At 41.4% G+C, this 20,112-nt stretch overlaps 1 protein-coding gene across 1 annotated transcript in view; it reads right to left on the reverse strand.

Moving 5' to 3' along the window:
- The window catches only part of PTPRN2 (protein tyrosine phosphatase receptor type N2), a 1,314,151-nt gene that overhangs the window by 527,440 nt on the left and 766,599 nt on the right, over positions 1–20,112 (reverse strand). Inside the window, exon 12 of the mRNA XM_004372789.1 lies at positions 18,836–18,900. Within this exon, the coding sequence (XP_004372846.1) occupies positions 18,836–18,900 (65 nt within the window). The remainder of the gene's footprint in view (positions 1–18,835; positions 18,901–20,112) is intronic.

A 20,112-nucleotide genomic window follows, 5' to 3' on the forward strand; every position in this document is an offset into this window, starting at 1 on the left:
GGAACACCTTAGTGCCCTACATGCTGGGAGAACTCCAGCTCGCTCTGTGGTGGTCCATAAACAGTGAAGACGGAACACCTTAACGAAGTCAGAATTACTGATATGACCAATGCACCCATGCTCACTAACTGAGTGGCTGTTTAATTTGATGTTTTCAAATGCCTGTTGAAGGACAGCCTTCAAGAAAAACACATGCGCACACACAGCAACGTGTAAGCACACACATATACACACAGTGCATCAGATACACGCACAAAGCAACATATTGAGGTTACCATCTTTTCTTCTTAAAACAGTACATATTTCATTAAGCTTCATGCAGAGTATCTTCTGATTTATGGAAATTGTCAAAAAAAGCAAAAACACAGAAGATTTTAACCCTGCAGTAGCTAGGAGTTAACTGGCATGAAATTATGTTTTTTCTTAAAAAAAGAGGGAGGGAGGAGGTCCAAAACACTCCACAGTATTCAACTCTGAGGACACTGAGCTAAGAGAAATGTTGTTAACTGGAAAAATGTGTTGCTGTTGTCGTCTAGAACAGCATATGTCGGAACAACGCCTGACAGAGTGGACACTCCCCCACCCCCCCACAGTATCTCAGCATGCTCATGGCTGGGAGGGCTTGGAATGAAAGTAATTTCCATATCAAACCCAATTTAGATGAAACATCTTGGTTAAAAAAAAAAAAAAAACGCCAGTGCATCAATAGCCCCTTGATTAGATTTTCATCTCCTGAGCAGACAAATATGAATATTTATTACCATGAATGCAGATTTTCCTCTTTCCATTGCTCTGATCTTGAATATTATCCACTGCTAATTTTTATGAAAATTTGGGCAACACAATGTTTTCACATAAACTGACAGTTCTTGAGATAATCCCGTTATTGTCTGGTTGAAAATGACAGCTTCCGCTTATTCATGTGTTAACGAGGGATTAAATATTGTTTTTTATCACCATAATCTAAGATGGACTAGAAATTAAAAATTGAACATTGTATATTAGCAGGGCTTTGAGGACCAGAATTTGTTTGCATTCACTTAGAGAAGATCTGTAAATTAGCAGTTTAACAATCAGTCCCTTTTATATTTCTGCCAAAGGCAGCATCATAAAACATCACTGACATTTCTAAAATAAATTCATTATCTTACCTGCTGCACACCCAAATGAAAAGGCTTCCATCAGTAAATAAGCTACAAAGAAAGAGACAACCCTTTGCCAAAGAAATAAAATTGCAACACAATTTACATTGTTTCAGTGTCAAGCGTTTCCAGGTGCCGGCACACTGGATTGGTGGCCTGCTGCTCCCTGAGTCTGTGCCTCAGTCCCTCCTCATCTCCACACGCTGGAGGAAGGGCGACTCCACCACCGCAGAGTTACCAATGGGATCAGGCTGCCGTAAGAGCCCGGTTCTTCCTGCATGCCTTAGACTGGCGGGCTCTTCAACCCTCATCATCATCAATGGTGACATATTAGTTTATTTGTACCATATGGTAATTTTTACTTTATTACCATCACTGGATGTCCCAGACCAAACCCTAGATTTCATGGGTTTTTGGACAAAATTATCCTGTTGTGCTCCTAAAGTACACACTAGATTACATATTACATTTTATTTATTTTTAATCTCCTTGATTGATTTGGTAGAATTTTTCACTTTTAATTTATTGTTTGCCATGGACTAAGAAATTAACACAGATATATTTCTTAGAAGCTAGCTTGACCAAACACTCTCTTTGGCAACCAATGTCTAAAAGAAACTCTAAATGTAATGAGTCGGCATGGAAACAACTCTGTAGATATAGACCAGACATGTATGTGGTGCCAATTCTTTGCTGTGATTACATGGATGTGCCTCTACAGTATAACCGAGGAAAGAATTCTTGATATTTTAGCATAGATCAAGTGCTTGTCAAGGGAAGAGAGTTAATTTTTAAGAATGTTTCTTTTTGCCTTATGCTATCATTAAAAAAAATAGAGCTGTAATTCAATAAAAGAGTTTATATACACAGACTAATTAGCCTTTTAACTTGGTCTTTTTCTCACAGAAAAAGAGGTAAAATTTTGTACATGTAAATTAATTAAAGTATTGTAGGGAGTCCCCATTGGTTGTCACCTCCATCCCCTCTCTCCCTTTCTGAGTAGCTTGGGGCCATCACCACAGGCAAAAGGGGAGGCTCTCATTGACTTGATCCACAGGGATGTTTTGAAGATTACCTAATAAATGATTATAAAAAATCTTACACAAGTAGAAAGCACACTCTACATGCTAGAATAATAGAACCCAAATGCTTGGGCTTCATTCCATCTTCAGTATAACTCGTGAGAACATCTTGTAGGGATAGGCAAATGTATTCTTCCTTCCTTCATTTTCAAGTGCAAAGTTGGATTTGTGTGTCCATAATTAGTGCAGAGCACTTTCAGTAGGTTTGTTCTTGTGGCATCTATTACAATCTGATTCTCATGGCAGGCCCCTGGATTTGACCCACAGCTGGTCAGTCTGGAACTCTCTGGAGTGCTTGGTGCACTGGGAGGTGGAGAAGAGGTCCTGAGTGAAAGGGCTTAAGATAGTCAAGAAGAAAGAATCTCTGATTGGCAATGTGGACTTGGGATGAGTATAAATGATACTGAAACCAAACCAAATACTATCTGCTGACCCTAGATACTGTAGAGTTCTCCTTATAGACAACACTTCCAGGATTTATTTAGCAGTTTGTTCAGGTCCCTAGTACCAAAAAACCAAAACCATTGCTGTTGAGTCTATTTTGACTCATTGCGATCCTACAGGACAGAGTAGAGCTGCCCCAGAGGTTTCCAAGGAGCTGCTAGTGGATTCGAATTGCTGACCTTTTGGTTGGCCGCCAAGTTCATAACTACTGTGCCTTACCTTATTCAGATGTTGGAACACTTGGGTTCTTCATTTGTATCTCAGGAACTTTGCCAAATAAAAATTTTATAGCTGCACTTAACCTACAATTTAGTTTTTAAAATATTTTATATTTCATGGAGTACATGAGGCATTAATATGCCTAAGGAAATTTCAACTGTCAAGAATCTTGATGAGAAATTAGCTAGTTTGGTATAAGAAACAAATTTAGATTATTTACCTTCAAGTTTTCTTTAAAATGTGAAATTATCAGAAATATCTATCAGTGAAATATCTCATTGTTTTTCTCACCCTATAGTGTTCACAGGACAAGTATAATCAGTGATAACCAATGTAGTTCTCTCCAATTTGTCAATCCCAACTCAGTCATGATAGTTCACTCATGTAAACATGGGGTTGACAATGGCTGATCTGGGGAGTGTGTGTTTGTGTGTATGTGTGGTGGGGAGGAGGTTGGAGGGATGGGATCCACCCTGGCTTGAGAGTCACCCAATCAAACTTGATCAATACTGGGAAAACCATTCTGGCTGGAAAGGCTAACTCTGCATATGCAACCTAGCAAGCAAGGTATTGTATCTCCAAAAGAAGAAATGCAGTTGTATGTCAGTTAAGGGTTGACGCTGGGGTGTCAGACACTGGGGCTTCCCCTCAGGCGGGTAGATGACTTCTGTCATTCCTGGCCAATGGTGGCCCTGATCAGGGATCTACTGAATGGCAGCAGGAGCCAAGCTGCTGCTCCTTGGCTCAGGGCAACCTGCCAGGTGTGGAGAGGCCTTGGAGGACAAGTCCAGTAATCAGTCACAACTAGTACCAGGGACCATGTAGAAAGGTCAACCTTGCAGAATAATGGTGAGGGTGCCCTTTCTAGGGTAACATGGGGTGCGAAAGTTCATTAGTGAGCTTACTATCTTCTGAAATGAGTAGGTATCAAAAGGTCCTAGTGACCCTACTGAGGGTGGGATTTTTGGTGGAATGAAGGACTGAACCGAACTCCACCAGACCTAGTGAACTAGCAGGCAGCCACGCTGTGTGCCAGGAGGGTACTGGCACAGTGAACAATGGAAGATGCGTTCTGCTGTGTCCACAGGACCTTTTCACCTCCTACTATACTTAATATGGAACTGGCCCAAGCCTAGGGTCTACTATCCTAGCATTTAGACTCCACTTTCTATTTGTATATAACTTTAGTTAGATATGGATTCATATGTTTGTTGACTTCTGATTAAATGTCAATAGTTTTTCTAGGTGCTAGAGATAGACTCTACTATAGTCTGTCAGTTTGCAGTATGGTGGTAACTTGCATGTTGCTATGATACTGGAAGCTGTGCCACTGGTATTTCAAATACCAGCAGGGTCACTCATGGTGGACAGGCTTCAGTGGAGCTTCCACACTAAGACTAGAAAGAAAGGGCTGGTGAGCTACTTCTGCAAATTAGCCAATGAAAACCCTATGGATCACAACAGAATATTGTCTGATATAGTGCTGGAAGATGAGGCCCCTAGGTTGGAAGGTACTCAAAATACATAGTGGCTACAACAACAGACTTGAGCACACCAAGGATTATGAAGATGGTACAGGACTGTGAAATGTTTCACTTTGCTGTACCTGGGGTCGACATGAGTCAGAGTTGACTCAACAGCAACTAACAACAACAAGAGATAGAGTGGTGAATTAGGCCTGGTTTCAAGGAAATGTTAGTATGGTAGATCCTTTTCTTACTGTAGGAGAGCTACTGCTATATACTGATAAGCAAAATAATTCCAAGCAACATTCGCCTCTGCTGTATTTGTCAACCACAGCACTTATTGTCTGTCTATTTTGACATGAGATGATCTTAAATTTAGCATTTTATTATATTTTATGTTATATTGTTTACTAATTATTTCATATGATGAGAATAGCCTTTTTTAAATTTCTATGACATTAAAATAGAAGAGGTATTCAAATCAGTAAGTAAAGAGTTTTGGGGGGAAGCAGACAGGGATGTTAATAAAGAAAGAATGAGACTGTAACTGTATACAGAGGTGACAGTGGATAAAGTGGGCACAGTAATAGGAATGAGACCTTTTAAGGAGCAATATCGCAAAGCGCTGGGAAAGGCAATCTGGGTAATCTATGAAGAAGATAGTATCAAGAGAGGAAGCAGACAAATGGGGGCATCCCTCAGCCTAGAATTTCACAATCGAATTCATTTCAGCAAGTATTTATTGAGGTCCTGTCGTATGTCAGGCATCACCCTGAATGCTGGCGATGCAGAGATAATTAAGACCAACATGAATTTTACTCTCGAACTCATGGGTTAAAAGGGAGACAGACATGAAATGCCATAACCAGAAGACTCCGATAAACGTTACGGAAGAGACATGGAAAGAGGAAGACGGTAACAACGGGAGCGCCACCAGGATAAGAGCTGTGAAATAACATGGACCTTCTCTCGGGCCGAGCTTTCTACTCAGTTGAGGAAATGGGCTCTGCTCCATTTCCTTCGTGTTTCGAGCATCATCAGGATGGGGGAGAGGAGGTGTCTGATAGCCAAACTCTTGAGTGGAGCAGCTCTTCCTCCATCCTGTATAGGAATCTCAGGAAAGAGCAGAGAGGCCTTGGTCCCATAGCTGGCTTTGGGATCTACAGGTAGGTGCTAATCTGTCTGCTGGAGACCAGGTGCCAGCTTTGAGGCTAATCCTGCAAGTGGATGTATTTCCAAATTATTGCCTTTCACTAAAAGGCAAAATTCAAGATCTTTATGATATCAAAGCCAGTGTGGCACAGTTATGTGACTAAGAACCCAGCTCTGAGCGAGGCGGCCTGGAGCTGAAATCTGACTGCTGTCACAAACTACAGCTAGGCACTTAACTGTCCCTGTGCCTCAGCTTCCTTATCTGTGACATGTGGCTATCTGATGACATCCTAGTGCATCAGCAGCAGAACTCTCGCCTTCCATTTGGGAGAATGGGTTTGATTCCCAGCCAATGCACTTCATGAGCGGCCTCCATCCCTCTGTCAGTGGAGGCTTGCATGTTGCTATGATGCTGAACAGGTTTCCAGACAAAGACAGAATAGGAAGAAAGGCCCAGAGATCTATTTCTAAAAATCAGCTAATGAAAACCCTGTGGATCACAACAGCCCAATCTGCAAAAGATCATGGGATGGCAGAGGACTGGGCAGCATTTTGTTCTATTGTGCACAGGGTCCCCATGAGTCGGGGCTGACTCAACGGCAGCTAACAACAACAGAACAAAAGAGATGATACACATATAGCATTTAGAACAGATTCTGGCGGGTAGTAAGTGGGCAGAATGTTAGCTGCTATTGCTGTTGTTGTAAGAAAGCTGTAGGAGGTTTGGCTTGGTGTAGTATTCCTTCATTCTCTTTCAAGCACTTCGGAGTCTTACAAGCTGAAGAACTGAAAAAGGTTTTCTGGAATACTACGTTCTGAGGACTCTTAGGAGTATTGCTAGAGTTCAGTTTTTAAAATAAAAATGAACTTCTGATACTATCCTAGCCAGGAAACCTATGGGAACAATCTTCCACTTTATTAAGACACAAGCAAAAGTTGGTTTCCTCCACTCCTTACCGGTAATAGCGGACAAGACGTCATCTGAGCCGTGTCTCTGCAACTGAAGTATATATTACGCATATTTATACAAAAATGCAGTTGAAAATGTTAGAAAAGGGCAAGAGAAGGGTGGGGGAGGATGGGAAAGGTGCATGAGCTGCCGTTGCCACAAGGCAGACATTACTTATTTCATTTTACGTGACTATTTACTCTGATATTGAATAAAAATTGAATTTGTTGCTATAGCAACAGCCGCATCACATGGCACTTCTCCTGCCTTTAAATCACAGAATTGTATTGAAAAGACATTCGTGAACCAACGTCACACTGGATGCCTTGTACTTTATGCAGTATTTCAGAAGAAAAAGATGTTGTTTCATAATAAACTCGTATTTGTCGATATGTCAAGTGCAGTTAATTATATCTAACATCTTTTTGTGTGTGACTGTCTTTACTTTTGAGAAATAAGACAATGGCATAAGGAGCAGTGGTTGGGGTTGGCTGTGTGTGGGAAACAGCGCTAAGCTCAATGGTGGGCCTGTCCTGTGGAAGTCAAAACGCTTTATCACAGCACGTGGGTTATTCTGCTGACCTCCAACCTTCCACCATCAAACGGCTCAGCAGGGGGAGTCAGCCATATGGGCTGAATATGGAACAGCCCTGGACAGGCTGCTACAAATATTTGAATGCAATTTCATGCAGATTTCCCTTTTCAAATACAAATTAGAGATATTTACAAGCAAACAGGCTTTTCTTAGGACTGATGCACTTTTTGCATTTAAGAGAAAAAATGAAGTTTTCTCTGTCAAGGAATGCTAATTAGAATAATATAAAGTGTGTGTGCACAAAATGACAATGATAGTGAGTCCAAATATCTCCAGCACAGGGTGAGAGAGGAAGAGACGGCCATGCGATCCTGGGAAAGGGGCGCACAGGGAGAACGGATAGAGGGCGTGGACCTTCCATGGTCCTTCCGTGTCCCTTGAGGACAGCTCTGGGCGTCTGTCTGGCTCCCTGTAAGCCCCCGCAGAGGTCTGGCCACTGCTCCTGGAAGCTGGTCTCAGGAGTCTTAGGAAATCCCTCAATGGGCTTCAGTGGTGGGAGACATCACAAGTTCCCTGAAATTGTATACCATTTTGGAGCGGATACAAATTGTGTGTGTGTGTGTGCGCACACCCACATGTGTGTTTCTGGAAAGAAGGTGCATAGTTTTCACTGGGTTTTCAATGTAGTCTGTGATTCCCTGGGCTTTACCTCATCTTAAATCTTGTCTGGTTTACCAGGTGTTATGGATTGAATTGTGTCCCCCAAAAAAGATATGCAGAAATCTTGACCCCTGTACCTGTAAAATGGAGCCCTGGTGGTGCAGTGGTTAAGAGCTCAGCTGCTAACCAAAAGGTCAGTAGTTCAAATCCACCTGTTGCTTATTGGAAACTCTATGGAGCAGCTCTATTCCGTCTTACAGGGTTGCTATGAGTCAACAGCACTGGGTTTGTTTGCCTGTGAATGTGATCTTGCAGAGTCTTTAAAGATGTTATCCGTTAACAAGAGGTCATAAAGGTGGGTCCTAATCCCTTCTGAGTAGTGTCTCATAAAGGGGGCACAGACTTAGAGAGTCAAGTCACACAAGGGGAGGCCGGCCACGAAGTCAGATCGAAAAGCCAAGTAACGCCAAAACATGCCCAGGGCTACCAGCCGCCGGGGCAGACAAGGAAGACCTACCCCTAGAGCCGGAGGAGACAAGGAAGACCTTCGCCTAGAGCCGGAGGAGACAAGGAAGACCCTTCCCCTAGAGCGGACAGAGACAGCATGGTCTGTGGATGCACTGAATTTGAACTTCTAACCTCCAGAGCTGAGATAACAAATTTCTGTTCTTTGAAGCATCCACTTTGCGGTATTTTGTTACGGCAACACTAGGTAAATAAGACACCGAATTTCTCAGTCACTTGCTGGCATATCATGTCAACTTTTTTTTTCCTAGCCAAAAACCTTGTTAATCAACCTGTAAGTATTTAATTATCATGAAGAAGGCAGGTCCCTGCTCCAGCTATGATACATACAAAGCGACAGATTAGCAAGTATGAAAACTTCCTATTAATCTGACAGTCATAGGGAATTCTTTTCTCCACTTTTTTTTTGGGGGGGGGGAATTTAATGGTTTCTTCAAAACGTGAGCAAAGGTCGCCCTACATCAAGTCATCTGCAGACTCCTAGGTCAAACCCTGACCTTCTGAAATGCAACCTCTGGGAGCAGGGCTTGGAAATGTGCATTTTCACAAGCTTCCCGGTGATTTAGATGCAAGCCCAAGTTTGCAATCACTGCCTACAATTTCAGGCCCATTTATTTGGCCTAAGACCACATTTAAGACTCAGCATCCTCTTGGCAACCACTTAAGCCATGGATTGGAAGTCCGATAACAGCTATTTCAAGTAGCAGTATGCCTTTCAATAGACAGCAAAGGACTGGGTGGGATTTTCGGAAAGAAAATGGAGCTGTTTCCTCACATATCTATTATGCATCTCCCTTATGCCCACTTGCTTTTCACTCTAACTACTGTCAGCCACCCCACACGCCTCTTTCCCAGGCAACACACACATCATACAAGTAAATCCACATTAATTTGTGGGAGTAGAAGGATGATCATAGATTTATAGACTTTTAAGGGACTTTTGGGATCAACATATTCTTAGCCACAGAATCCTTTCTCCAAACAAAATCTTACCCAGAAGCCCAGTAAGTAGCAAAGGTGAAAATAGCGCAGATCTAGTTAAACCAATGCGTGATGGGATGTGGTGTTAGGGTTCACACCCAACTCTCACTCAAACAGCACTTTCTCAACCCCTTGAGCTCTCTGACAAGCATTTGAAAACCACATCTGATGTCCCCCCACACCACACAGGTAGAAAGATTCCCTTTTCAGAATCTGAACAGACAGCCATCTATCTTCTGCTTGAATCTCCCCAGTGACAGGGAGCTCATCACTATCCAAGGCAGCCTATTCTGTTGTTGGACAGTGGTTCTCAGTCTGACTCAGTATTTCTATTTAGTTGAAGTGTGTTGCTTGGTAATGCTTCCTCACTGAAATTCTGGAGCCCACTGCAGCTTATTCTGCAACTCACGGGACAGCCACTCTTTTTTACTAAAATGGTGGGCAGGTTAATCTTATAGCTTTGTATTTAAATCTTTGCTATTAAGAAATTAGAAAGCAATTCCTTGCATCAGAGACAGTTATGGAAGCTGTCTTCATGGATATGCCCTCCTGGTGACAAGCATCTAAATTATTTTTCTTCTAATATTTTAAGCTTTTTGTTTTTTGTGGCGATTTTAATTTGCTTTCGTGAAAAACCTGGCTTTATTAATTTGAATAAAATGCAAAAACTTTTCAAAATATCAGAAAATAGATTTTGAAAGATGTCAAAATACCACTGATCTATTAGGAATGTGTACATGTACTGTAATCTGTTCATTTCCTTTAAATTTTGTTTTGAGATATTTCCATTTGGCTTAAAAGGTTTTAATTCCGCTATCTGTCATCACATGTGTGAATCACAAGAGTCGGGGTGAGATTCTGTAAATGCTGTTAGATTTCTGGTAATCAAATTCTGCTTAACTTTCCAGAGTCAGGAATTAGCAGATTTGTTCATATCAAGTACATTTAAAAGAAATTAGAATCATCAAAATCTGGCTAGATACTGAATAAGGTAATTAAATTTAGAAAAAAAAAGATATCATTAGCTTTTACAAAATTTCCCACCTTGGCTCCTTTTCTCCCAAATTCCCTACCCAGAACCTGCTCCAAATACATCAACATTCCCCCTCTGGTCAAGAACAGCTTCTGGGATGGAGCTTGTTTAAGGACAACATTAAATAGAATGCACAGAGATCCTGGGTCTGAGAACCCACGTGAGAATAACCTAATCAACTTCAGAGCTGTGAGAAATGCCAACTTTTGAAATAGAAAATTGCCATGTGGAAAAGGACAGGAGACTGGGGAGCCGGTCTCCAATACTTGGTGGACCAAGGAAACACCTGGAGGCTGCTAAGAACATGGGAGAAAGGCAGAAGAAGGCTCTGGGCAAACTACAGCAGAGAGGATAAGCTTTTTGTAGCAAGATTTCAATCACTGAATGAAATAAATGGTCTAGGGTTTGATCATTTTCTGCCCCCAGGAAGGGTTGAGATTCTGCGGTGGTGAGGCTCCGGCTTGCTTAGGGACCAGAGACGAAACAGTACCGGCGCATGAAGAAAATGGAGAAGCTGGCGCAATGCAACGGCTTGGCTTTGCTCCAGCCCTCTGCCCCTTGTCTGGAGCCACTGTCCCCATAGCTACCCATAGTAAGTCACTCAGCCACTATAATCACGCACCCACTGATCTAGGCAGAGCCTCTCTGCCATGTGCCAGAGCACGGGGATCTCAAGTGGACACAGGGGCAAGTCTTTAAGAGTTTAAATAGTGAACTTCACAAGTAGTCTTAGTGGTGGTTCAAATTTTCATGAATTGTGTCACTTCAGTTCCTAGAGAGCATATCTATCAAAAATTTTAAATTTTCTCTTAAAAAGCTAATGATAATGATAATAATAATAAAAGCAATAATAAAATATGCTTGTTAGGAACCAGGCTCTATGCATTATTTATTAAATGAGGAAGCAGAACCCTGAAATTGTCACCATTTATATATATATGTATATTCATATATCATATCATATATTCATATACATATATATATGATAGTAATGTGAAACAAGAAGCCCAAGCATGACTTTGTTCCTCAGGAAAAGAAGGCCCTTGTCACCGGGGAACCAGAATAGGGCCTGAGCTCTCATACCAGGATGCATGCAGAGTTAAGAGGCATTTTCTCAGGTTAGCTTTGCTTCCTCGTGTAGTTGATTAGATAATAAGATTACCACTTACTGAGTATCTACTATGTGCATGGCATTGTTTTACATGATCTGCAGTGCTAAGAGAATCTCTGCACACTGTACTATAGTTGTCCAATACTAACTTGGCCCAGGGAGTTTAAGAAGTTGACTCACGTTTATAGAGCTGTTAAAGCCCAGTTTGTTTGACTTCACAGTATATGTAGGTGTTTCTGTATTAAGACTGAAATGCCACATGGAATTTTTAGAATACAAAGTTGTGCTGGGCAAAACACACTGCCAATAAGGAAAGGGGTGTGGGGTATGTATGACTGGGAAAGGACTGTACTAGGAATCATAAATCTTATTTCTAGTTCATCATTTTATGAATGTGTAAAAACAAGAAAAACATTGTCACCTAAGCCAAGAAAATTTAATTATTCAGAAACTCGCCTTCAGCCACATGAATCTCATTGGTATTTGTGATCATAGCATGTAAAAAGAGATGTGAAAGGACTTTGAAAAGAAAATATGCCATCTATAAAAGTGATATTCACTTATTCATTCATTCAACAACTATTTATTGAGTACTGATCATGTACCAGGCATTACTGAGAAGTTCTTGCCTTCAAGGAGCTTACATTTGTGGGCAAGGTACAAGTAATAAACAGGTGAAGAACTAGATGAACAGGATAATTACAGGTAGTGGTAAGTGCTGTGAAGGAAATCAAACCAGGTGATAGGATAGAGAATGACTGAGAGAGGGCCAGGGAGGAGTTAGGCTGGATAATAACCGTGGATGGTCTCTCTGAGGAGATAACATTTGAGCAGAGATATCAATGACAAGTTGGAGCCAGCCACACAGTATGCCAGGCAGAGGAAAAAGAATGGGCCAATGCCACAAGGTAGAGAGATGGATGCATTCAAGAAATGTTGAGATGGCCCGTGTGACTGGAAGGCAGTGAATCAGATGGAAGTGGTAGGAGGCAAATCAGAGAGGTGGCATACGTGGGATTGCATAGGTCTTGTAGACTATGATGTTAACTTTGGATACTATGCTAAGTGCAAGGCAAAGATTTTGGAGCTATTCAGCAAGACAACAATATGATCTCATCTACATTTTAAGAATATTACTATGGCCTTCACTGAGGAGGGATTGTAGGGGAACAAAAATAGGTAGAGGGAGGAGGCCAGTTAGGAGGCTATTGCAGAAGTCCAAGTTGTAGTGATGAAAATGAAGACATGCAAACAAATCTGAGAGGCATTTTGAAGGGAGAGCAGACAGGTCTTGGATGTGGAGGATGAAGAAGTTGAGGGAAAAGGGGTTATAATTTTTCCTTGTTTGTTTATTTTGCTTCATCAACTGATAATGATGTAATTTCTATTTATGAGATGGTAAAAACTTTGGAGTGCAGAAGTAGGTTCTGGTAGAGAAATCAAGAATCTTGCTTGGCCAATGTTAAGTCTGAGATACCTATATCCACTTCCAAGTAGAGAAATCTAGAAGGCCAGGAGGAGTTAGCAGTAAAAGAGTCTGAAAAGGAGTCCTTAGGGCAGGTAGGGTTTGAAAAAGGAGGGAGTGGTCAGCTATGTCCAAGGCTGCTGTGAGGACAAGTAACACAAGTTTAGAGTGGCCACTGATTTTGGCAATAGTGAGATCACTAATGACTCTGAAAGTAGATATTTCAGTTGAAAAGTGAAGACAAAAGCCTGACTGAAGGGTGTAAGGCAAGAACAGGTGGTAAGAAATTGGATACAGAAAACATAAGACAAATTATTTGGTAAGTTTTGCTATGATAGGAAACAGAGGAATGGTGGGAAGGTAAGAAGGACTATCTGTTGGGATACTGGTATTAAGGATTTTTAAAAAATTTTATTCAGTAAGATGGGAAATGCTAGAGTATACTTATATACTGACAGGAATACACCAGTAAAGAGAATTGATAATGCAAGGGAGAGAAATAATAGCAGAGAGGAGGAGGTCTTCAGGAGTGAGAAGGAATAGCTCCAAAGTATGGTAGGAGGTGACTTTATTCACTGTAAAAGAAAAGGAGGCAAAAAATGTGCAAACACATGCAATTTGGTCGGTAGATTAGATGGAGGGAAGATGTCGGAATCTCCTGCTCAATGAAATATCAGTCAAGATCATGGGCTGAGACCACATGAGTGGCTGCGTAAGTGTGTATAAGTAAGGGTGGTTGCTAGAATGAGGAAAGAGGAGAACTATAAAATAAATGTTTTGGAGCATGGGAGAGTGAACATACTTGGGAAAATTTGTCTGGCAGTGTTGAGTATTCCTTTGAGATTTGTGATAATGAACTTCAAGTGAGATCAATCAGTATAGCAAGCAGGTGAGACAAAAGTCAATAAGACATACTTTCTGCTCTCAAGAAACCCACACTCTATTAGGGGAGGAAGATGAAAAATACTCCCAATAAAGCACGGCAGTTCCTGACACATATATTTGGTACTCAATATTTGTTGAATGAATGAGTCAATGAATGAAAAGAGGTAGTGATTTGGGAGTAGGTCTGAGGGGATGAGGGTGAGTGTCTTAGTTATCTAGTGCCGCTGTAACAGAAATACCACAAGTGGATGGCTTTAACAAAGAGAAATTTATTCTCTCACAGTTTAGTCTGATTTCAGGGTGCCAGCTCCAGTGGAAGGCTTTCTCTCTCTGTTGGCTCTGGGGGAAGGTCCTTGTCATCAATCTTCCTCTGGTCTAGGAGATTCTCAGCACAGGGACTGTGGGTCCAAAGGATGCATACGCTCCTGGCCCTTCTTGCTTGGTGGTAATGAGGTCGCTCTCCTCTCTGCTCGATTCTCTCTTTTATATCTCAAAAGAAACTGACTCAAGATACAACCTAATCCTATAGATTGAATCCTGCCTCATTAACATAACTGTCTCTAATCCTGCCTCATTAACATCATTGAGGTTAGGATTCACAACATATAGAATAATCACGTCAGATCACAAAATGGCAGACAATCACACAATACTGGGAATCAAGGCCTAGCCAAGTCGACATGAATTTTTAGGAGACACAATTCAATCCCTAGCAGTGAGAATATTGGTAGGCAATTTAGTTTTAAACAGGGAAGATGGTGCAGGTTGATTAGGTAAAGGAGTGCGGTCAGGGGAAGAAAACAGATTGAGAGGAAAGAAGACTCCAAGAGACATGGGTCTCAGAAAATAAAAGAAAACGTCTAGTGAGAGCAAGGATTAGAGAGCTGGGTTGACAGGAGGTTGTAGGCATAGTATAAATTTAGAGGAACAACAGTTTGGGGTGAGGGCAAGTTCTAAGATCTGTCCATAAGTAGATTTGATGCAAAGGGTACTGGAACTGAGGAGATCAAAGATGGTTTGTCCACATAAATAACAGAAGTCAAGCTGACGACATTATTTTGTCTTATGATGAAGTACTGAACCATATTCCTCAATGGACCTCCAATTTTCAGTGGAATTAAGCTCCAGGATAGCGGGGACTTAGTCTATTTTGTCACTGCCCTTGTCCCAGTTCTTAAAACAGGGCCTGGCTCATAGTAGGCAATCAGTAAATATCTTTTGAATGAATAAATGAAGAGCAGGCTAAGCTGATGCAGGGAAGTGGTACCTCTCACTACATTCACATAGAAATACTTCATAAAATACAACAACGTCTTAAAACAGTGCAAAGCCAAGACCAAAAGAAATGAAGGGGAATCTCCAGATACCAAAAAGAAAAAAAAATAACAAAACTAGGTAGTAGTTGGGAGTTGATGCTAACACTGCTCTTTGAAATTTGGTGCTTTATATAGATCTAAGGATGTGGGATATGGGGTTGGGGCTTGGGGGTTCTTGTGTCCACACAACAGTAGCACATACAGAGTTAGAGTTGCAGGAAGTGGGAAAACAGGAACCAAGACCCCACGTAAAACTTAGAACCTAGAAGAGCTTCCCCACCTGAGGATGGAAATCAGGGAACAAACCACCCACTAGCCAGGGAAGCAGAGAGCAGGCTTGCTGTTTCTCTGGGACTTTTGGTGGAAAGGAAAACAAAAAGTCACCAGAGAAAGACTGAAACCCAGACCTGGGCCACGAGCCAGATTTGGGTCCAAATTTTCACCGCCTGGATGGGGCAGAAACTTCACAGTGGGAAATTAGCATAAACATGGATCCAGGACCATGAGACTGTGGGGGTCCATAAGAAGTAAATGTAAAACTTGTTATACAGAAACTCTCCTAATCCAGGGCACAAGGCATAGAAACCCATGGCCGCAGTGTAATCAGTGCCACCCAAGATAAGTTCACAATAAACAAACCATAAACCTCACAAGAAAATAAACTCTCTGAGGGAAAGCCAGCAGATGTAACAAGTAGGAGTTTTAAAAACCCAAGAGTAGGAAATAGTAAAACAATCTGAATGAGAGAGACTATAAGATTTAAAAATGGTTAAAACAATAAAAGAAGGTATAGAAACCATAATAAATGTACAAGACAGTATGAAAAAAGGATAGATTTGAGAGGACACTAAACATAACTTTTTTCTAGAAGTGAAAAATACAATAATTCATACAAAAGTATGCAACATTTGGGTTTTACGGAAGATTAGATAATGCAGAAGATAATTTGAGGAATTAAGACATAATGTAGCATTGAGGGATACTAAGGCAAAAATATGGAAAAGTATTTTTTGAGACAGAGAGGGTGGAATAAGAAAGTCCAACATCTGTGTAATAAGAATACCATAGAAGAATAACAACAATAATAGTAATAAAAGTGATATTTATTGAGTACTTACTATGTCCAAGGAGCCCTGGTGGCACAGTGGTTAATAGCTCAGGCTACTAACCAAAAGGTTGGCAGTTCAAATCCACCAGCTGCTCCTTGGAAACCCTATGGGGCAGTTCTACTCTGTCCCATAGGGTCGCTATGAGTCAGAATCAACTCGATGGCAATGGGTTTGGTCTTTGGTTTACTATGTCCAGGCATTCTGTGTCTAGTATCTCACTAAATTTTCACAAACCAATGAGGTGGATGCCGTGATTACCCTTATTTTATAATAGAAGGAACTGAGTCACATGGCTCAGTTGAGACAGAGGAATTGAGACAGAGACAATATTCAAAGAGATAAGGGATGATAACTTTGTAGAATTGAAGAAAATAATTTAGATGGAAGGAATATACCAAGTACTGAGTAGGATTAAAAAAAAAAATTCTTTAAGAAATGGGATAAGTGCCCTCGAGATGAGAGGCTGCCAGAGATGAGAGCAGGCAGAGGGGCTGCAGGGTCTGAGTCACGAGCTGTTAACTGAGGGCAGAGTTGGGCCATGACAATGCAGAGGAACTAGAAGAACAAAGTCACCACTTCCTGCCCTCACAGTTCTCCCAGTGGGAAAGGAGCAGCTTCTTTCCAAACAGGCTACACTGGAGGTACTGTCCTTCAGGCTCAGATTTTATTGCCAATCATATCTGATCATTTTATGAAATGAAGTTCAGCGAGGCACATGTGAAAACCATGCTTAACTCGAGCTGCCAGTCAGCTGGCTGGATCCCGCCACCATCTGCTCTCTCTCTTTCCTGCAATAGTGTGTTGAAATAGGAGGAGTCGACACTTCAGTTTATGGTTCCTGGTTTGTGCTCAACTACTAACCTAAAGGTTGGCAGTTCAAACCCACCCAGTGGTGCTGCAGAAAAAAGGCCCAGTGATCTTCTTCCCAATAAAGATTCAGCCAAGAAAACCCTATGGAGCAGTTCTACTCTGTAAGGCGTGGTGTCGCTGTGAGTCAGAATGGATTTTCTTTTCTTTTGGTATGCTTCAATTACAAAGATAGCACCTGAGTGTCTGGTGTATGCTAGGCATATCTCAAACCAATCCCCGACAGTCTGGAGCCCCTCACACTCCCCCGTGACCCATCCTCCCTCTCTGCCCCTTAGAGCAGATCATGCTTCCTTTCCACAGAAGGCACTTCTCATTTCACCACAGCCAGCTTGCATGTGGCCTAACTGTGTAGTCAGGGACAGAGTTTGCAGAACCTGGTGACAGGAACGGTCCTAACCTGAGTCGACCTGGACTTGCTCCCCAGTCACTGGACTACACAGGACATCCTTGTCACTCCTGTGGGACTGACGGCACCAAAACATCTCCCATCACAACTTCTGCCACAGCCATGAGCCAGGCAGTGGAATCAAAGCCCTTTCACCTCTCACTGGAATCCACCTTGGCCCGTTCCACCATGGTCACTGCACCTCCTGTGGGGTACAGATAGTTCTTTGGAGCCCCAAGGACTCTTGGCTTCTTCCTCACCCTTCATTGGCTGCTAAAGATACCACACGAAACAGGCGAAAAAAGACCAGGATGCTGTCAGCTGTCAAACGCTTCATTAACCCCACCTGAGCCGGAAAGGCAGAGAAAACACCAGAAACAGTAGTCTGTCAGGGCCCTTAACGCATTTTTTGAAAACTTTCTATCCATCATTTGTTTTGTTCCTCCCCTGCACTCTGCCCATCATTTAACAGAAAAATGCATATTTTCAAGGTACGGTGCATTTTCTCTATAAAGCTGTCGTTAAGCATGCACTACTTTGTAAGCACAAGAGCCTTTGTTTGGGAACAGCGACCAATTAAACAAGTGCTTATTTCAAGAGCCCGAGACTCATGCCTGGTGAATAGGAGATTTCCCCAAAGAAAGCCGCCTAATCTTTAAGTGGCTCTGCAGAGGACATCTCCATAGAATAGCAGGGAACACTCATAAACAAGCTGCTGCTTAATAGTTAATTATCTTCACTGGCAAGTGCTGTGAAATCTAACATTTCAAACCCGACAGCCCAGACTGGTTTCGGTCCACGCTGACCTACGAGTGGCAACATACCACTCATAAGAGGAATCACGTCAGTTGTTCTCTGTACAATTCATTAAATTATCACGAGATGGAGAAAGCAGTCATCAGTTAGTCAAGGTTCTGAGGAGAAGAGTATCATCAGCTTTAATTGCTGATGGAGGGTTTGGTCAAGTATCTCTTTCTGATACCAGCATAACAATGTTTGGACATGATTGGTGTCTGATAGATTTTAAATTACATTATGGAGGCATTCATTCTTTTATATTGTCTTTACCCAAATATATGTCTTTAAATAATAGAGGAAAAAAGTATGCCCCACTGAATCCCAGGAGGAAAGAATAATCTCTACTGGTTTGCTCGTCCTTAGCAATTAAGAAACATCTCAGGAAGGCAGCACATATTTTCTGAAGGCTTCTCTTTTTTCTTATCAATGACTTCTTTTCGGAGGGGGGGGAGACACCAAATTATGATTTTAAAGGCAACGTTGAACTGTGTCAAATTAACCAGGTGCGGCTGATCAGCATTTTTGACCAACGTGATGACTGCTTTTCGCCAGTCAGTTGGTCTTCCCAAATGTCAATATAATGTTAGTTGAATTATCCTACATGTCCACATTGTCCAACTGGGCCTCTGATCACTAGACATTCACACAAAGACTAGACAAATGCTGTTGATCATATTCTAGATGACATAATCTCCTTGTGTCACTCACCAACCCAATTCCAGTTTGAAGAATTTTCAGTCCAGAAGTTTCTTCAAGTTTGTCCTTGTTGTCAACTGTTAGGAAAAAATAAGAAGTACAGGGCTCAGCTTGGAAAGTTCTCAAGACACATCTAAGCATCTTCCTCTATTGAAAAATTCCATAACATCACTGCTCACATCGCCTAAGTTAACAATAGTGCTGTGGGCAGCAAGCAGGCAGTTAGTCAGAAAACCTGGCTTAGAGGCCCAGACTTTCCACATCGGAACTGATCGACCTTGGGCAAGTCACTACTGCATACCTTGAATTTCATCTATAAAATAATGTAATAATAAGAAATCACAGAATTATTAGGAAGATCTGATGACAAATTGTATGTAGACATGCTTTGCAAACTGTAAAGTCTTATTTTAAGATGATTAATGGTAATTAATTCTATAATTATTTGGCAATGTTTCACTAATCAGCATTACGTGTGAGTAAAAGGACGCACTGGAAGGGAAAGCTGAATGTATGTATTCATTTCAGTAATGCTCTGAACTATTTCATTCCCTCTTATTCATGCCCCTACATGAAACATTCTATAATTTAGCTCCAATAAAAGCCTCAGCCTAGTGCGCTCCCGACTTAGAATGAGGCAGATTTCCAGAAGATGAATTACACTCTATATCTTACCACCACCACCACCACCACTCCCGCCAAAGAGCTTTGGAAACAATTAGCAGGTATAAATGAAAACTCAGTAATCCTCATGCTGCCGCTGAAAACCCACCTGCCTCCACGCTTCATCCAAAGGAAGCTGTGTCACGATGCAATTGACCTGGCTTATGATTCTGTAGAAATATTCTTTTGGATAAAGGCCCTGTCACTTTGGACATGAAAAACCAGAAAAAATAGTGCATTGCAATTGTGATTAATGTAGAATGAGATAGCAAGAAAATAGCAATTACTTTCACCTCTTATTGTAATACACCTACCTTAATCTCTGGTAATGAAATTATGTCTTTTAGAGTAATACAAATGAGATCCTGTTAAAGCCTGCCTTCCCTACCTTTAGGGCCTTTTCATTGTCTTATAGAAAGTTTTTCCTTTTGAACAAATGAACAGTATTTTTTACATACAGGTAATTATCCACCGCATTGAAAGAATGAGGCAGATATAAAACCCAGTTAGAGCAAAAGTACTTTCAAATACTTTAAGGTCGGTGGGGGAGGCAGTGATAGCACAAATGTAAACCTTGAATGGCAACAGAATATTTTTTTTAAAGACAGAGTATAAAGCAATCAATT

Source organism: Trichechus manatus, unplaced genomic scaffold (genome assembly GCF_000243295.1).
Source record: "Trichechus manatus latirostris isolate Lorelei unplaced genomic scaffold, TriManLat1.0 scaffold00020, whole genome shotgun sequence".
Lineage (NCBI taxonomy): Eukaryota > Metazoa > Chordata > Mammalia > Sirenia > Trichechidae > Trichechus > Trichechus manatus.